The sequence below is a fragment of the Hippoglossus hippoglossus genome, chromosome 5 (assembly GCF_009819705.1).
Source record: "Hippoglossus hippoglossus isolate fHipHip1 chromosome 5, fHipHip1.pri, whole genome shotgun sequence".
Classification (NCBI taxonomy): Eukaryota; Metazoa; Chordata; class Actinopteri; order Pleuronectiformes; family Pleuronectidae; genus Hippoglossus; species Hippoglossus hippoglossus.
This window is the reverse complement of record NC_047155.1, coordinates 2,166,269-2,183,184: the sequence shown is the minus strand read 5'-3', so window position 1 is coordinate 2,183,184 and position 16,916 is coordinate 2,166,269. Positions and strand designations below refer to the sequence as shown.

The following is a 16,916-nucleotide window of genomic DNA, read 5'->3' as shown; positions in this document are numbered from 1 at the left end:
CACTTTCTATAACATGGCTGGATATGACATTAGCCTTGGCAGAGGGAAGCTCTCTCCATGGACACTTGACTTTAATTTTAGTAATTATTATAATTCTTATTTAAGATTACCAGTTTTAGCCACTTGAACTCAAATGCCCCCGTTTGCAATTTACTTTAAATAGGTCTGTTATGAAACCAGTTTTATAACAGACCTGCCAGAGACGGTTCTCTGGGGCCTAAGAGGTAAAAGAGAGAACTCCATTTTAAGTTTCCTGTCTTAAACTTGTGTTCATGCTTCATCCTTACCAAACGAATAAAAGTCAAACTTTGACAACACAAAGAGCTCGACAACAAAAACTGACACGATTATTTTAGGTGACTCTTACATTTGTCTCTTACAAATTAAAAGAAATGAACCGGCGACATGTTGGTGTCTGTTTGAAAGAGAAAAGGAGGAAACATGAGACGGACCCAGAGGAAGACGAGAGTCTGACGGAGCCGGAGTCAAAGGAGGCTCATTGTGAGTTCCAGGCACAGCTCTGGAGTCTGCTCAGTATTCCGTCCTCAGCGTTCACTAACTAGCAACTGCCAACACACACACACACACACACACACACAGACACACACACAACCACAACCCAGGCTTGTCTCCCACTTCCTCTACATGGAGAACTTGTCCCACTTTATTCCGACTGATTTGTCGAGTGCCGCTCCCTCGTTCACCCTTTTCCATGCATCACGATCGATGAGCTCATAACCGACTTCAAAACCCGCAGAACGTACCTTTGACGATGAGGTCGGCGTAGTTGGACACCCCCGACCCGCCGTCGGAGCGGATGACGCAGCGGTAGCGGCTCGTGCTTCGCTGGGACGTGTCGCCGACGCTGACCGTTGCGGAGAAGCGCCGGTGGTTCACCACCCTGGTCACCATCAGGGCCGTGTCCCTGCCGTTCCACTGCTGCATGATGGGAACGACAAAACCAGTCAGTTAGTGTTGCATGTTTCCACGAATACTGAGTTGAAGAGGCCGTGTGACGGGCTCATGAAGACAGCGCTCTTCTTACAAAGGGGGTTTTAAATAATGAAAACGTTGACCTCTCTCTCTCACACCAGGAAAATAAAAATGGGATTGTGTGAATATTGAAAAGACAAAAGGCAAAGAATCTGTGATATGCAAATCAACCTGAAATTTGATTTAGGTTCTGTTCAGACCTGCGTTAGCCTCCATATCCTGAGAGACCTGATCACAGATCTATTTGCTCCATGTGCTGCATTACTGAAACAAAGCTGAGGGAGATTAAAGAAAACCGTCATCGAGACCTCATCGGAGTCTTCACTCGTGTGGTTTGACCTTTAAACCACTGGATCCGACACAAACACCCACATTTCTCCCATTTATGAATTGGTTTTCTCTGGAGCCTAAATGGAAGTAACCCCTGCTGACGTGGTGTCGGCACCTTCACACTCAGCCTCGGCGTTTGCCTTCTGATCGGGTGAATCCGACCGTTATAAACTGAGAAGACAAGCGTGACCTCAGCCAATGATTGCTGCTCCCGTACTTCCTGAAGTACTCCTTGTTGTTCGTCTCACAGATTGCGTGAATTCGAAGACATTTCCACGAGACGCGCATCAACAAACGACACCATAATGAGGCTGTGTTGATATCAGACGCTCGGGAGGAAACAGGAGCAATTTGAACGGAGCAAGTCAGACATGAAATATGAAAAAGGCGCAGTGCTGCCACTTGCTGCTTTGCATATGATCCCTGCATCTCCAGATCCAATCTTCTCTTACCGCTGTAGAATTATCTGCCAATTTGGTGAAACATGCAACAGACCTCCAGTCAGGGGAGAGGGGGGGGGGGGGGTCACTGCTCTCCATTGCAAATGTCATTACTGTACACGGCAGAGTTGTCAGAGGTACACAACCATGTGCAGTGGAAACATTCAAGCTTGCCAGTGCACATGAATGTAAATTGGAATGAGGATATGAGCATGGATGCACACAACACACACACAGACACACACACACACACACACACACACACACACACACACACACACACACACACACACACACACACACACACACACACACACACACACACACACACACGCAGATGGAGTCATTGGTGCGAAGCGCAACAAGGACTTTTAATCAATCCTGAAATGGAGCTGGAGGCCTGGGATCTTCTCTACACTGTTCTTGTTTTATACATTCATTTGATTCTTTGAGTAAAACAACATAAATGATAACTGTAACCTTTTTATATGATTTATAATCTGACTGACAAAATATGAAATATAATATCAACAGATTTATCCTTTGTAAACCTGGTTATCCTGCTTGGTTTTTGATTGGCTGGTGGGAGTTTACTGGTCATATATCATTTTAATAGACAGGTCTGGTCAAGAGTGCGTCATCACATAATCATCACAATAATCATATCACACGTTTGTCCCACATTACATCACATGAATCACTTCCTGGGGTCCGATAACCTGCAGAAGCCAGCAGCTCTTCAGCTCCTCTGAACTCCCCGTGGTGACGTGAACCTAACGGCCGTTCACACGTGTAGATTAAAAAGCGCTGTGCCAGCCCCAGCAGCTGTTCGGTGTGAATGAGAGCCGGCTCCGCGGCGCTGCGGCCCCCTGCTGAGGTCGACAGACTCCAGAAGCAGCCAGTTGCACGACGAGGGGGGGAAAGTTGAAAAGGGCTCAACTTTTATGTAAATGTCCTGTGAGCTGCGGCCGGACGACAGCCAGTGACTGTGAACGTCACTGCAGCAGAAAGTGGAGCTGACACGTTCGGACCTGACACTGACGTCCATCTCTGTGACGGACGCAGAGAGCTGGGAGGCATTTTGTTGTCCCTGTGTTTAACCTACACTGCACGGCAACTTACTATATATTTGGAAATATACAAAGAAAATCTTTTGTTAGTTTCTGTCTTTGTGTCCTCTACAGGAGTTCTGCCTCTTCACTTCTTGCCGATGTCATTCACGCACACATTCGCTGATGTGAATCCACTCACCTGAAGCCAGAGTTTATCGTGCTGAGACCACTTCCCCCCGGCGGTACACTGGAACGTGGCGTTCTGACCCACGTTCACCTCCACATTCTGCAGACGCAGGAAGTGAGGCGCTTTGCCTGCAACACAGACACGGTGTGACGAGTGAGGTTAAACAGTCCGATAGAGGAGAGGAGGAAATCAACCAGCACACAGACATTTTTTTATATATCATATATATGGTCTGGAAAAAAGGAACAGAATCCAGGTCATATGGGCTCAAGCTTTGTTTAATGTCTCCGGAGAAACACGCCAAGGGTAAATGAATTAAGCCTGAATAGGTGCTCAAGTTCCATAATCATGTATTAAAGAAGTTGGCAGACTGCTTAAAGACGCCATCTTGTTATGAGGACACAGTAAAATCACAGTGTCTCTTAAGGGCAGATGCCACCGGCGATAAGACACTCGCACATTGTTCTGCTCGGCTCGTCACGTTCAGACTCAGGACACCTTGGAAGAACTCCTTAGTACACTGGTCACTCCTCAGGTTAAACCACTGCAGCTCCGTTCACTCACTGCAGAGGCCGAGTGTTTAAAGTGTGTGACTGTCACACTAGAGACCAGGGTTTGCACCATGAGACCTGACTGGGGTTCAGTTTAGGCAACAGAAGCACTTTGATGAAGGAAGGATGGAGGTTCTGGTTGAATCTATTGTAAATAATGTGTCTGAAACAGGCCAGGCTCCATCACCAACGTTAACCAAGTGCTTTAAGAGTCTGAATACTCCCATTACAAGGTTCAACTTCCACTGAGGCCCAATTTAAACCTGTTAGATCCTGAGTTTTATTTAGACCTGCACCAAATGGCTCTCTCGCAGATTAGAGAGTGGAAACCTGACCTGAGTCGGGACAAATCAGGTCGGGACAGTTTTCAAATGATGTTGGGACTTGGGTCACATTAGCTGATCAATCTACGTCCGGCTTGGGTCGGTTTCAGACACAAAGAAACCGAATGCCTCTCGGGCTCCAAAAGTCCAAACTGCAATAATCTACTCCAAACAGGGACGTCTGGAGCGAGGCACAGGAATCCACGGGATTGGCTACAAGACGGATGAGCCGGCCGACGGTGGGACGGTCGTCCTGTGACTTTGTCTTGACATTGAGACCAGCCTGCGACTGGTTAATTGAATTGTGACTGTCTGCAGACAGAGATAAGCCCGACGGAGTACGAATCCATCATTTAACGATGATAATTCGCACTGACGCTAATGCTAATGGTTGCAAATGACAAGGACTTGGATGTGAAGGTTTTTCGGGTAACCTTTCTTCATTTTGATATTTGTTCTCTTTACCCTGATGTTTTCATTTCTTTGAGTCTGAATACTTTCATCCTCTTCACGATGAACTTCACCACTTAGACTAATCTGATAATTAGAGATGGGAACAAATTAGCTATACTTTAAAAAGTAGTTAAAAAAAACTATCAGAAAAAGACAGAAGTAAAAACTGAATATTTGTCCTGTAGTTTGATTCCTTTACCAACAAACACAGTCGCTGCATCATCAGGTGTTGCTGCTATATAACATTCCAGTAATATGAGGTTACACTGACCTTTGACCTTTTCACCACCCACATCTAATCAATTAATCCATGAGTCTAACTGAGCATCTCGTCCAAATTTGAAAGGACTCTATTAAGGACGTTCTTAAGATAATATGTTCACAAGGCAAAAAAATAGTTATGTAAGGTCACAATGACCTTGACCTTTGACCTCCAAATTCTAATCATCATCCTTGAGTCCAACTGATTCTTGTTGCCAGATATGAGTGACACAAATCACATGAGGTCACTGTGACCTTGACCTTTGACCAAAATCTAATCAGTTGATCTAATTTATGTCAAATTGAGCATTTGCATCAAATTTGGAAAAATACCCCAAATGCTTTGTTTACATTTATCACAATTAAAACAACTGTGGGGGGATTTATTCTTTTGTTGTTTTATCCTAAATTACATATGTTCCTCCACTTATTAAAACTCTCTGCCATAGTTTTTAAAACAAGACTTATTGAGTGCAACACGATGTGTGAAAGTACAAACCACCGAGTGTTGCACGAAGCAGTTCAGAGTTTTTGTGTGTGTTAGTGTTTCTGTCAGATATGAATGATGAAGACCCTGAGTCTGGACCTTCCTCCTGCCTCTCTGCAATCTGTCTGCAGGCTGCGTGTGTGTGTGTGTGTGTGTGTGTGTGTGTGTGTGTGTGTGTGTGTGTGTGTGTGTGTGTGTGTGTGTGTCTGAGAGGGAGAGAGCTGATGCAAGCAGACGATGCACAGTGGGGCCTCAGTTGTGCAGGGGCACACACACACACACACACACACACACACACACACACACACACACACACACACACACACACACACACACACACACACACACACACACACACACACACACGTGCTCAGTCACTTACGGCAGGGGTGGGCCAGGACACGTATGTCGTCCACGGCAATGAAACCTGGATGGCCTTGGACGGACACGGCTTCGAAGATAACCTGAGAAAGAAAGAAAGAGAAATTCCCTTTAGTCTCTGCATGTGCTCTCCCCCCCCCCCCCCCCCCATCCTTCTCCATCTCTCGTGTCTTTCTCCATCTATAACTTCCTTTCTCTTCTGTCACTTCTTTTAGTCTCTCTTTCTTATAATTGCTCTTGTGTTTCTTTTGTCAATCTTCCTCTTCCTCCTCTTCTATTCTCACATTTACATTTCCTCCACAGACACTCTCCGGGTGACAGGCAGTCAGCGGGGCTGTCAAGGGGCTGCGCACTCCTGACCCACACATATTTACTCATACACAAACACATATTATGAACACACACACACACACAGAGAGACAGACACACACACAGACAGACACACACCTCTGTGCTGCTCTTGTCAGGATCCTCAGCTGTATAAACTGGACTCAGTCTGAATACTAAAGACTTCTGGGAAGACACTTTCTTCTCCTTCTTTCCCTCAAAGAAAAGACTCTGACACGCATGTCAAGTTTACACAAGTCCAAGATGCTGCAGGAGCTTTTCTTGAAGCAACACTATCTGGATGTGAGCCTTTACCGAAACCCGGATATCTGCTGGATTTGGAACATTGCACTGTTGTACATTAAGGAGCAGGTGCACGGGGGGTTCCTAATAAATTGCTCACAACATATTAGCGAGATCCTGTTCAGACGAGAGTCAGAGTTTGTCCTAAAAGTTTGTTCTCGTTCTCACAATAGTCTGTAATTTAAAATCACCAAGTTTTGGTTCTTTTAGAAAAAAGAAAGTGTCATTTCTCGATGGAAGGTGGCTCCTCATTAGTGACACACACACACACACACACACACACACACACACACACACACACACACACACACACACACACACATTTAAGTGACTTTGATTACAACGGTGCCTCAGATGTGTGTGTGTGTGTGTGTGTGTGTGTGTGTGTGTGTGTGACACAGGGGTGCTTTCATTTCCTGAACACAGCTCAGTCATTAGGTAAAACACGGTCGCTTTTGTGCTTCCTCAATAAAATAACACAGCGGGGTGACTCTGCACCTCACAAAGACAGACACACACACACAGTGAGTCGTTAACAGGGCCAGTTCTGTGTTTCAACATTAAAAGAACATGACGAAAAGAGAGAAGAATCCCGTTGTTCGTCTTTCTACTCACGACTCCAACAAACCAGGTTTTAGCTTTTCAGTTTCTAGAACTCAGCTAAACTTCCAGAGCTGATGTTGGTGACAACGTTTGTATTTTTTTATGCATATGTGTCTTGTTTTCAGATTACACTGTTTGTGATCATTAGTTTTATAAAAACATGTTACGTTTAACTTATTTTAATGTAACTTACTGTGTAATATGTCTTTCTTTTGTCTCATGTGCATATCAAATCTGATTTAACGGGTTAATAATCACTGTATAAACAAAAAGAAAAGGGTGTGTGCGTGTGCGTGTGCATGTGACTACGTGTGTGTGTGTGTGTGCATGTGTCGAGATTCTGAAGGGATTTAGTTACGGCAAACGATGCTTTTCAAGGCACAAGGCTCTTATTTTGAAACATGAGACAGGAAGGACTTGTGCAAAATTATCGTACAATTATAAAAATAATCGCACATCCGGCAACATTGGTGTGTGTGTGTGTGTGTGTGTGTGTGTGTGTGTGTGTGTGTGTGTGTGTGTGTGTGTGTGTGTGTGTGTGTGTGTGTGTGTGTGTGTGTGTGTGTGTGTGTGTGTGTGTGTGTGTGCGTGCGTGTGCATGTGTGTGTGTGTTATACCTGATAGGAGTTGGGCCAGAAGGTAGAAATAGCCAGTTCAGCCTTTACCCAGCCTTCAGTGACGGTATCAGAGGCGTTCCACACCGGGTTTCCCTGAGCACCTCCATTCACCTGCAGGACGGCACACAGGAGAGATAGATGAGAATGATACACACACACACACACACACACACACACACACACACACACACACACACACACACACACACACACACACTAACGCACAGTTTCTCAGTGATAGCTCCATCCCTCCTTGACAGACACCAGATGCCTGTTTGTTAGTTTACCTGCTGCAGTCTATCAGCCCCTTCCTGTGTCAATCCATCCCAGCCTGTCAGTCCCTCACACACACACACACACACACACACACACACACACACACAGACACACACAGACACACACAGACACACACACAGAAACACACACAGAAACACACACCTTGATATAGACGTTGAGTGTTCCTGGGCTGGCTCCGTCGCGGCTGGACAGAGAGTAGAGGAAGTCGATGCAGTGGGTGTCGTTCTCCTTCAGGGTGGGCATGTACAGGTGAGCCTTCTGCCCTGAGGCCCGACCCGACGCGTTCACCACCATGAAGGAACCTACACACACACACACACACACACACACACACACACACACACACACACACACACACACACACACACACACACACACACAGGAGAAGCAGGGACAGTGAGAACGTGATCTCGAACCCGACACAATCAGCCAGAGGGTCCTCGACACGTTGGCAGCTGAAGGTGACTCGGTGAACGAGAGGCAAATTGGATAAAAGCACTTTTACTAATGATGTGTCAATCATCACAAATCATAACCCTGTTTGTGCATAACAATGAACACAGCAATAAAATCCTGGGGACAGATAAAACAAATTAGAAAGCAAGTACACAAAGATAAAGACAAGTAAAGAAGCGGAATCATGAGTGAAAGTGATGTGAAATATGAAAACTACATAAAAAGATAATTTTGTGCGGGAGTAAATATGCAAAGTATCCAAGTAAAGCGAAGACGTGAGCAGGCGAGTAAAACTTTAAGTAGTTTTATGAGGTATAAATACCATAAAGAGTGAATATAATGAAACAAGTTCTGCATAAACTCTGCTGTTTTTTTTACTGTAAATTGAGTTTCCTGTTGTTTTTGCCATTTGAATCACTTAATCCAAACCTCATTCTTGGCTGTTCCTATTTTAAAAGAATATATATGATTATAGACTTTACATAATCCTACACTACATTAGCTGCGTCTCAATGCAGGGGCAGCGTTTGAAGAGCGATCGCGTCACAGCAGCAGAACTAGGCTGCGTCATGTCATGTGCCCCCCCCCATTCCTGAGAAACAAAGGATCCGACAGGTGGATCCTTCTCAGGCCAATTTCCCGTCCCAGGCTTTTTATTTTTTACAGGACGCGGCCTATGTGGCCCATGAAGGACGCAGCCCTCGTCTCTGAACGGGGACAAAGCCATTAGTGTCAATACGTCGGGGGACGTCCTCCTCACGATATCACACACACACATCCTGCGTCTCCATTAAAGAATCATTTGAGAGAGCGTCGAGTTTAAAGTGTGTTAAATTGCACAGATCAGTGTCTCTTGGTGAGAATCTGCCGCAAATTGAGTTTGTTAGATAAAAATCTTGCAGCGGAAATTGGCGAGGCCACTTTCTGCCAACGCTGAATGATGCAACCCAAAAAAAGAAGAAAAGCAGCTAAATCATCTCAAGCTCTTTTGATTTACCAGAGCTGTGTGTGAAGATCTTAATGTATCCACGCCCCCGGGGGTTCTGAACCACGACGTAAAACACATTTCCACTGTCAACCCGCGGCTTAAGTGGGTTTTAGTCTCTGCTTTATGGCACAGGACAGAGCTTTTATGGGTCGGGCCGTTTGGCCGACTTCCATCTGCCGGACTGAGTGATTGGGAGGCTGTTTGGCAAGAGGGCGCGAGGAGGAGGAGGAATAGTGAATCAAGCAGGTGTGGCTGTGAGCTGCTCACAGGGGCCGTGTGTGCACGTTCGCTCCACTGCTGAATTAATGAAGAATGAAAGGAAGAAGAAGAATGTGTGCGAGGGGCGGGGGGGGCGGGGGGGAGACAGCAGCTTTAAATATGAGGATTCTGCGGCTGAATACGATTTGGATCTCATCTGTGTTGTATTGAAGCCACGGATGTAACTACCTGCTCCTGTAGGTTAATCTACTTCCCATCCTGTGCACTGGGAACTCAACCGAGACCAGTAAGACGTCCTGGGAACCGGGACTGGTTTAGTGACCAGATAATTGTGGATCGATGTAGATAATTGAATCATTCTGAAACTTCTCCTTTTGTTCTTTCTCTGTTTTGAACAGCATCTACCCGACCTGTGCCCCTCAGTCAGTTTAATCACTAGTTTTACGTTGTTATGTTTTTGTGACGTACATGTTAACAAAGATCTTTAGTCTCACACCTCTGCTCTCATTGGGAGATGATGTGAAATACAGACGACACGATAAAAGAAACGTAGAATAAAAAGTCAAGTATAAACATCTACTGGTTGTGTTTGCTCATTCGGTTGTTTTTTGCACATTACAAGAAAACTGTGGGATGTTTGGATGTCATGACATTTTGATTTTAAAGGGCAGGGCAGTGACTTTTGAAGTCACTGCTTCAAAAGTCACTGAAGGAGTTCGTTGCAGGCACACACACACACACACACACACACACACACACACACACACACACACACACACACACACACACACACACACACACACACACACAGTCCAACCTTCACACACAAACAAACAGCTCTGTAGTTTCGCTTGTTTTCGATAAAGTTAGTTTATTTGACGTGTGTGTTATGTTTGTGATCATTAAAGCTGGAGTAAGAAACATCTGTTGTGTTTTCTGCAAAAACATTAAAAACACAATCATTGCACAACAAGTCACACGTACAGTGTGTGCTAATGTGGTAATAGTGAAAAGACAAGGTTGTAACTGCAGATTCAAAACACACACACACACACACACATACACACACACACACACACAACCACACACACTGTACATATCCCACACACATCATGTTTGGATCAAAAATAAGGTTACAACAAAGACCCATTTTTAGACCCTGACATCACTCACACGTGGACGAGCATGCGTTTTATTCACCGACAAACACAGACACACACTGAAACATGCTGACATACACAGACACACACCGACAGACAATCACGAGCGCACAAAACATTCATTTCACACGTTGTTTCCCAGCTGCGAGGTCAGAGAGGAGCAATCTGTTAATGTGAGAAAAACTGATGAATCTGTCTGCCATGTCAACACACACACACACACACACATCACACACATCACACACACACACACACACATCACACACACATCACACATCAAAATAACTGGGTCAACTCGGTGCAACAAACGTTCCAGCACACACGAGACCGGCTGTTTTCACAAATACTGCTGAGAATCTGAGATTTATCTTTTATTTTCCAAAAGCCCTCTAACATCAAACGGAGCCGGAGCCTCTGCAGCGTCTTCCAGCCGCTGAAGTGCCTCTGAGCAAAGCATTTAACCCCCCTGCTGCTGCGCTGGGTCTGCACACCAGTGTGTGTCTGCTGAGGAGAGTTTCAGCCGATGCACAGAGACTGAAAAGGGGTTGAAGAAGTCTCTGACAGGGACGACAGAGGGATTCACACCAGCACGGTGAAGTGGAAACAGTTCAAATTGGTTTTACTGTTCTTTCATCCGACAGCTTCTCACGTGCACATCACACTCTAATAGTAAGTGTCCTTCTGATAAACACGCACACAACAACACAACAACTGCAAGTGTGTGCATATTGTACGTGTGTTGTCGTCATTTTCTTTTGAAAATAATTTCTCAAATTAGTCTAAAAACAGACTCATTAGATTAATTTTGCCTTTATAAAAATAATAAAAATGTAAACTAATTCATGCTGGAGACACTACAGATGGATCAAATTTTGTGTTGGCACATTTCTGATTAAATTCAGCTTCAACGTTTTATTACGTTGAAAAGAAAATGTAATCCACAAACATTACGTTTCCTTAAAATGCAAATTGTGAATTCGTTATCTTTTTGTCATACTGTATATTTGTTAATAGTTGAAACTATACTGTCTCTCGAAGAAGTACCTCAAAAGAAAGTACTTCTAGCAGAAAGTATTTTCTGATTTTATTTGGGCTTTTTGGTTCCAACATCCTCTGTTCTTAACCTTCAAAAAACGTAAACTACCAAATAAAAAAACTATTGTCTTGCCTGATATTTAAAGATAATTTTTTTATAGGACTCAGTTTAATTCTTGGATTATGACAAATACAAAAGTGTTTTCACCGACATCAGATCATCTAACCTGTTGATGGTCGTTTGACGTCTGTGCTGAATCTCAAAGGTCAGAATCTGAATCTTCAGATTCAAGGCTCATGATTTGTAAGAAAGATTTGATTATTAAGAGCAAAGAAATAAAAGTTGTTTGAGCTGCAAAGGCTTTAAAAGTGTGTGATAGAAATGTTTGGAAACACACGACTGAGATATTTATTCCTCAGACCTCGTGTGTGAGAGAGAGAAATGAGAAATCCTGGTTAATAGAGGGAGTTTCTCAAATCAATACAAAAGGTGGGTCGCACAGATCGATAGTAATACAGGCCAGACAGTCAACACCAACACACACAAAGAACACACACCCAGACACACACACACACACATCTGCAGAAAAACGTTGAAATCAAAGCATGAGTCGGCGTCTGACTTCCTGTCTCGTTAAAGTCTCGTAATTAATTATCTGCCGGCGGTTTGTTTTTGAGATAACGAGATTAATATGTGGGATAGAAACCACAGATTTGAACACTTTGAAAGTAATTGTGGTGCGTTTGATGCGATGGAAGAGCGAGAGCTGCTGCCGCGGTTTGTTTTTCTGAAAGCTTTTTATTATTTTTTTTTTAACTCCGTAGAGTAAAGAAGGAAATAATGGATTTGGTCAAAGTTTGACTGATTGATCTCGATGAACGAGATAAATACGACACGTTTGAAGTCGTTATCCGGCAGCTTTTCACTTTATCAGCATCTTCATCTCCTTAAGTTCTGAAAAACAACGTCCTCCATCCGGTTTGTGTCAGAGAGCGAATCCAGAATCTGATTCTTTCTACTTCGTGTCGGAGTTAAATACAAAAAGAGTCGAACATGTGAAAAACCACATGTTCCATTGATATGACGTGTTTTTTTTAGTATACACGTGTTTAAAAGAAGGCAGCAATGTGTTAACCTTATTAAAGGGGAACATGAAATCAGCGTCAAACCATGAGAGTATTGTGTGTGTTTTTCTATTTTTGTGTAAATGTGTCACTGGGAGTGTGTGTGTGTGTGTGTGTGTGTGTGTGTGTGTGTGTGTGTGTGTGTGTGTGTGTGTGTGTGTGTGGGAGGAAAGGGGAGTTAACTGAGTCCCTTTACAGGAGCAAAGAACTGGTTGTGCGTGGGATGCTAGTTAAAAACAAGAGTGCACACACACACACACACACACACACACACACACACACACACACACACACACACAGGGACTTCCACAGTTGAAGGGGCCCTAAGGAGACACACACACACACACACACACACACACACACACACAACCATCGCCTCCTCTCTACTTCATCTGGTGACGTGCCGGCTGCCGCTGCTGCTCCATTAGCAGCACCAGGTTGTTTCATATGTTCTTAACTACACAGACACGTTCTACTGCTGGGGAGGGAGGGGGAGGGAGGGAGGGAGAGAGGGGGAGGGAGGGAGGGAGGGAGGGAGAGAGGGGGAGGGAGGGAGGGAGGGAGGGAGAGAGGGGGAGGGAGGGAGGGAGGGAGGGAGAGATTGGGGAAGAACGATGAAAGGTTCGTGAATTTTGAATAATTATTCTAAATATTGTCGTAAAATGAGTGACAGCTGAGTTCGAGGACGTGAGAGACGAAGAAGGGATGAGAGGGAAGGTGGAGGGGAGTGAAAGAAGGGGGGGGGAACAATAACAAGCGTGTCAGCTGTGGAGCAGACGTGACCCATGGATGACAAAACACCGTGTTGTTGTGTGAAGGGCTCATCTTCATCATCTTCTTCATCGTGAAACGCGAAGCGGAGGAATCACTGGAGTCAGACACACAAACACCACATTGGTCTCTGGCCCATTTCACACATGTAGTGCACACGATTCTCTCTGAGGACACACACACACACACACACACACACACACACACACACACACACACTGGGTGTTGGAACCCATATGTTGTGTGTCCTCAATGGGTAATGGGCCTGCATTGTCATCATCACACACACACACACACACACTGGGTGAACCCATCCAAATAAAGCTGAAGGATAAATACCTCTATAGTCCATACAGGTGTGTAAGTACGTACACACACACACACACACACACACACTCGGGGGGGTTGTTCGTCCTCACTTGGTTTCCTTCCAACACTCATTCGTTTCATCTCTGTCTCTTTACCCTCGTCATCCATCTCACCCTCTGTGGCCTTTTCATAGTCCCTCGTCCAGTTGGACCATATCCAGTTCAACGTGCTGCATTAAAGAAATATCCATTTATTTCATATATTCACATTTACCTTAGGAGGTAAATGGTTTTGTTTATATTTCTCTGTGACTCAGCAGGATTACGTTAAAAACCTCCTCGATGAATGACCATGAAACTTGATGGACGTGGTATCGGTTGAGGTTGAACACATTGAGTTTCGGTGCAGGACAGAAAACGTGTTGGATCCAGTTTCACTTTCTCTGCAGCGTTTCCCTGGTGGTAGCCGGGGTTCAAGTGACAGCAACACAGACTAAAGAGTGAAAGACAAGTTCTCGTGTGAGAGAGAACTGCATGGACGCAGCTACGTGCACGACTGCAGCTGAAACCATGACGTCTGACTGTCTGCGTGGACAGTAAACACTTTATGGACAATAGCCCAAGCAAGCACAAGCACAAACTGTGGCAGGACAAATTACAATATGACGGGCGTCATGATTAATGACAGAAGCCTTGACAGAGGTATGTGCACATAGAGCTTCTAATTATATCCAGATATTCATCTCCTTCAACCTTATTGTTCTTCTTCTTCTGTTTGTCATGGATCATCTCTCAGCCTGTGTCTCTGAGCCTTGTGACAATGTGAAAAGTGACAAATCAATAATTATCAGGGCAGAACAACTTCATTCATTCATCCATCTGAACGTCTCACCGTCCACACCTCCCACCCTCCTCCTCTCGTGTATAATCCTTCCATCCCTCTGTCCTTCAGCCATGATCTCTCTCCCTCCCCCTCTTCTCCCCCTCAGTCCGTCTCCCTCCATCATCTGTGGCTTGTAAACACAGACACCTCAACATTCACTTCCAATATGAGCCCAAAGAAAAAAGCTTTTAAAGACTCTAATTAATTTACCCCTATTACGGCAAATGGAGCAGATGGTGTGTGTGTGTGTGTGTGTGTGTGTGTGTGTGTGTGTGTGTGTGTGTGTGTGTGTGTGTGTGTGTGTGTGTGTTTGTGTGTGCGCCTGTCACTCCTCACAAACCTCACAAAAGAGCTTCCACTCCATTATAATGCATTCACGTTGGTTTACATTGAGGTCGGCTCTTTTCATTTGTGCAAAACAGGAAAAAAACCAAATGTGGACGTGTTGCAAATACCTGGGGGCCAAAGGGGAAGTTTAAAAAAGAAACACCGCAATCACACAGCAAATGTTTGTGAAAACGAGAAGAGGAGCTCGGGGGGGGGGGGGGTTGATCGGAGTTCTGAGGCTGAGAGGGCGAAGGGTCAGTTCCACCTGGGTTTGCAAGGTTTGGAATAAAAGCATCCAGAACATAACAAGGAGGATTTAGCGCCGCTTGTAACCGTGCATGCATGAGAATGTCTTGCATCTTATCTACATCTCTACGAAACGACACAATATTCTCAGCCGCCTGGAGAAGAAAGAAGAAAGAAACTTTATCTACATAAGCTCCATAACAAACTTTTTTTTTTTTTTTTTTTTTTTGACAAAACAACGGCGTTTTTGAGGTTTTAGGAATGAAAGGAGTTTGTGCAGCAAAGCGGAGAGAGGCGCAGACTAAACCGCTCTTTAATAGATCAATTACGTCCCCAGATTTTCTGGTGAAACACGACGTGGAGGCAAGATGTTCACAGAGTGCGATGTGCTCAAAGGGCTCCCTGGGGTCTCCACTCAAAGTCTGCTGGTTTTTGGGCTGTGTAGCTCTTAAGTCTCTCTTTCATTCTCCTTATCGGGCGTTTTGTGTCTGTCGTCTCTTGGATTAAGACGTCCTCCGAGCCCCGAGCGAGGCTCTCTTACAGTTCCTCCAGCATCTCACAGCTCGGTTTACATTTGTAATTTCGACGGGGAGGGCGGCGGGGGGGGCGCGGTGAGACGAGGTGCGTCCACATGTGGCCTGGAAACGTCTGTCACGCAGCTCCTGTGGCTTTTACTCTACTTCTTCGTACTTTTCTGTCACATTTTCTCCCGCAACAAACTCTGTGTCTTCAGGAAACGTGGCTGAATTGTGACGAGGACAATGGACGTGAATTTTCAGAGGCTGTAATGTGAGTATTTACCAAAGTGCCGTGTTGTGAATCACACTCCCTAACTCACCAGATATTCCACTGAAACCCGTTAACACTCATTAACACCTGGCTTTTGTCTTCAGTGTGAACGGATCCAATCGTCTTTCACTCCCCTGCAAACATTCTTCAAACCTTCTGATTTGTTTTCACAGCGTTTCCAGTGAGTCAAGTTTATTTGTTCAGCCGAACATCGCACACAGCGTCTCAGGGGACGTCACGGACTCAAAGCTTCAGTCGTTTGCAGCCCAGCCAAAGCTCGGAAAAGACAAAGACAGCCTCAAGTAGTCCAGGTGGGCCCGTGAGGAGGAGTAAGTAGCTTTATGATGGAGTGGAGATGCTCAGAGGCCGCCAGTAACAAACTGGTTGTAATGGGAACACGAAGCACGATGTTGCAAACAAAGAAAAACCAGCAGAATCCGAGGTCCTCGTGCATATCAATACGGTGATCGTGCTCACGGGAGATAGAACGATGCAGAGGAGGGCGATGCTGTTCCCGCAGAGGGTTTATTCTGAATGAGTTCAGGGACCCTGAGTGTGACTATCTGGCTCCGGTGCAGGAACCTGCTGGTTTCTGAAGCACCTCAGCACTTTCACACAGACTCACACCAGCTCAGTGACGAGGATCCATCATCGTCCCCCTGATTCTGTGGGTTAACAGAACGACTGTGTCACGGAGTCAGCAACACGTCGACGGGGCCAAACGCACAACGACACAACTCCATTAGACACAACTCACACAACAATCTCACACTGGAATACTCCCAGCCGCGGCTCCTACAGAGCATCGCCTCAGAGCTTATTCAAATCGAACGTATCGCGCGTCTAAATCGTGAGCAAATTCATCCCTGCACTTTCTCGGGCCCTCAGCGATACACTTGATAAGTGTGAAACCGATAAGATGAACAGTCCTCGAGGTGTCAAGGTTTCTGGAATCATCAGATGGATTAAAAGAAACGGGGCGAGAAGCCGTGATCCTGAATATT

General features: G+C 45.1%; 1 protein-coding gene across 1 annotated transcript in view; it reads right to left on the bottom strand.

Moving 5' to 3' along the window:
* The window catches only part of LOC117761171 (receptor-type tyrosine-protein phosphatase T-like), a 152,834-nt gene that overhangs the window by 80,690 nt on the left and 55,228 nt on the right, over nucleotides 1–16,916 (bottom strand). The window contains exons 3-7 of the mRNA XM_034584837.1: nucleotides 7,747–7,907; nucleotides 7,309–7,419; nucleotides 5,460–5,541; nucleotides 3,015–3,130; nucleotides 765–939 (exon numbers count right to left, since the gene is read on the bottom strand). Coding sequence (XP_034440728.1) covers nucleotides 765–939; nucleotides 3,015–3,130; nucleotides 5,460–5,541; nucleotides 7,309–7,419; nucleotides 7,747–7,907 — 645 coding nt within the window. The remainder of the gene's footprint in view (nucleotides 1–764; nucleotides 940–3,014; nucleotides 3,131–5,459; nucleotides 5,542–7,308; nucleotides 7,420–7,746; nucleotides 7,908–16,916) is intronic.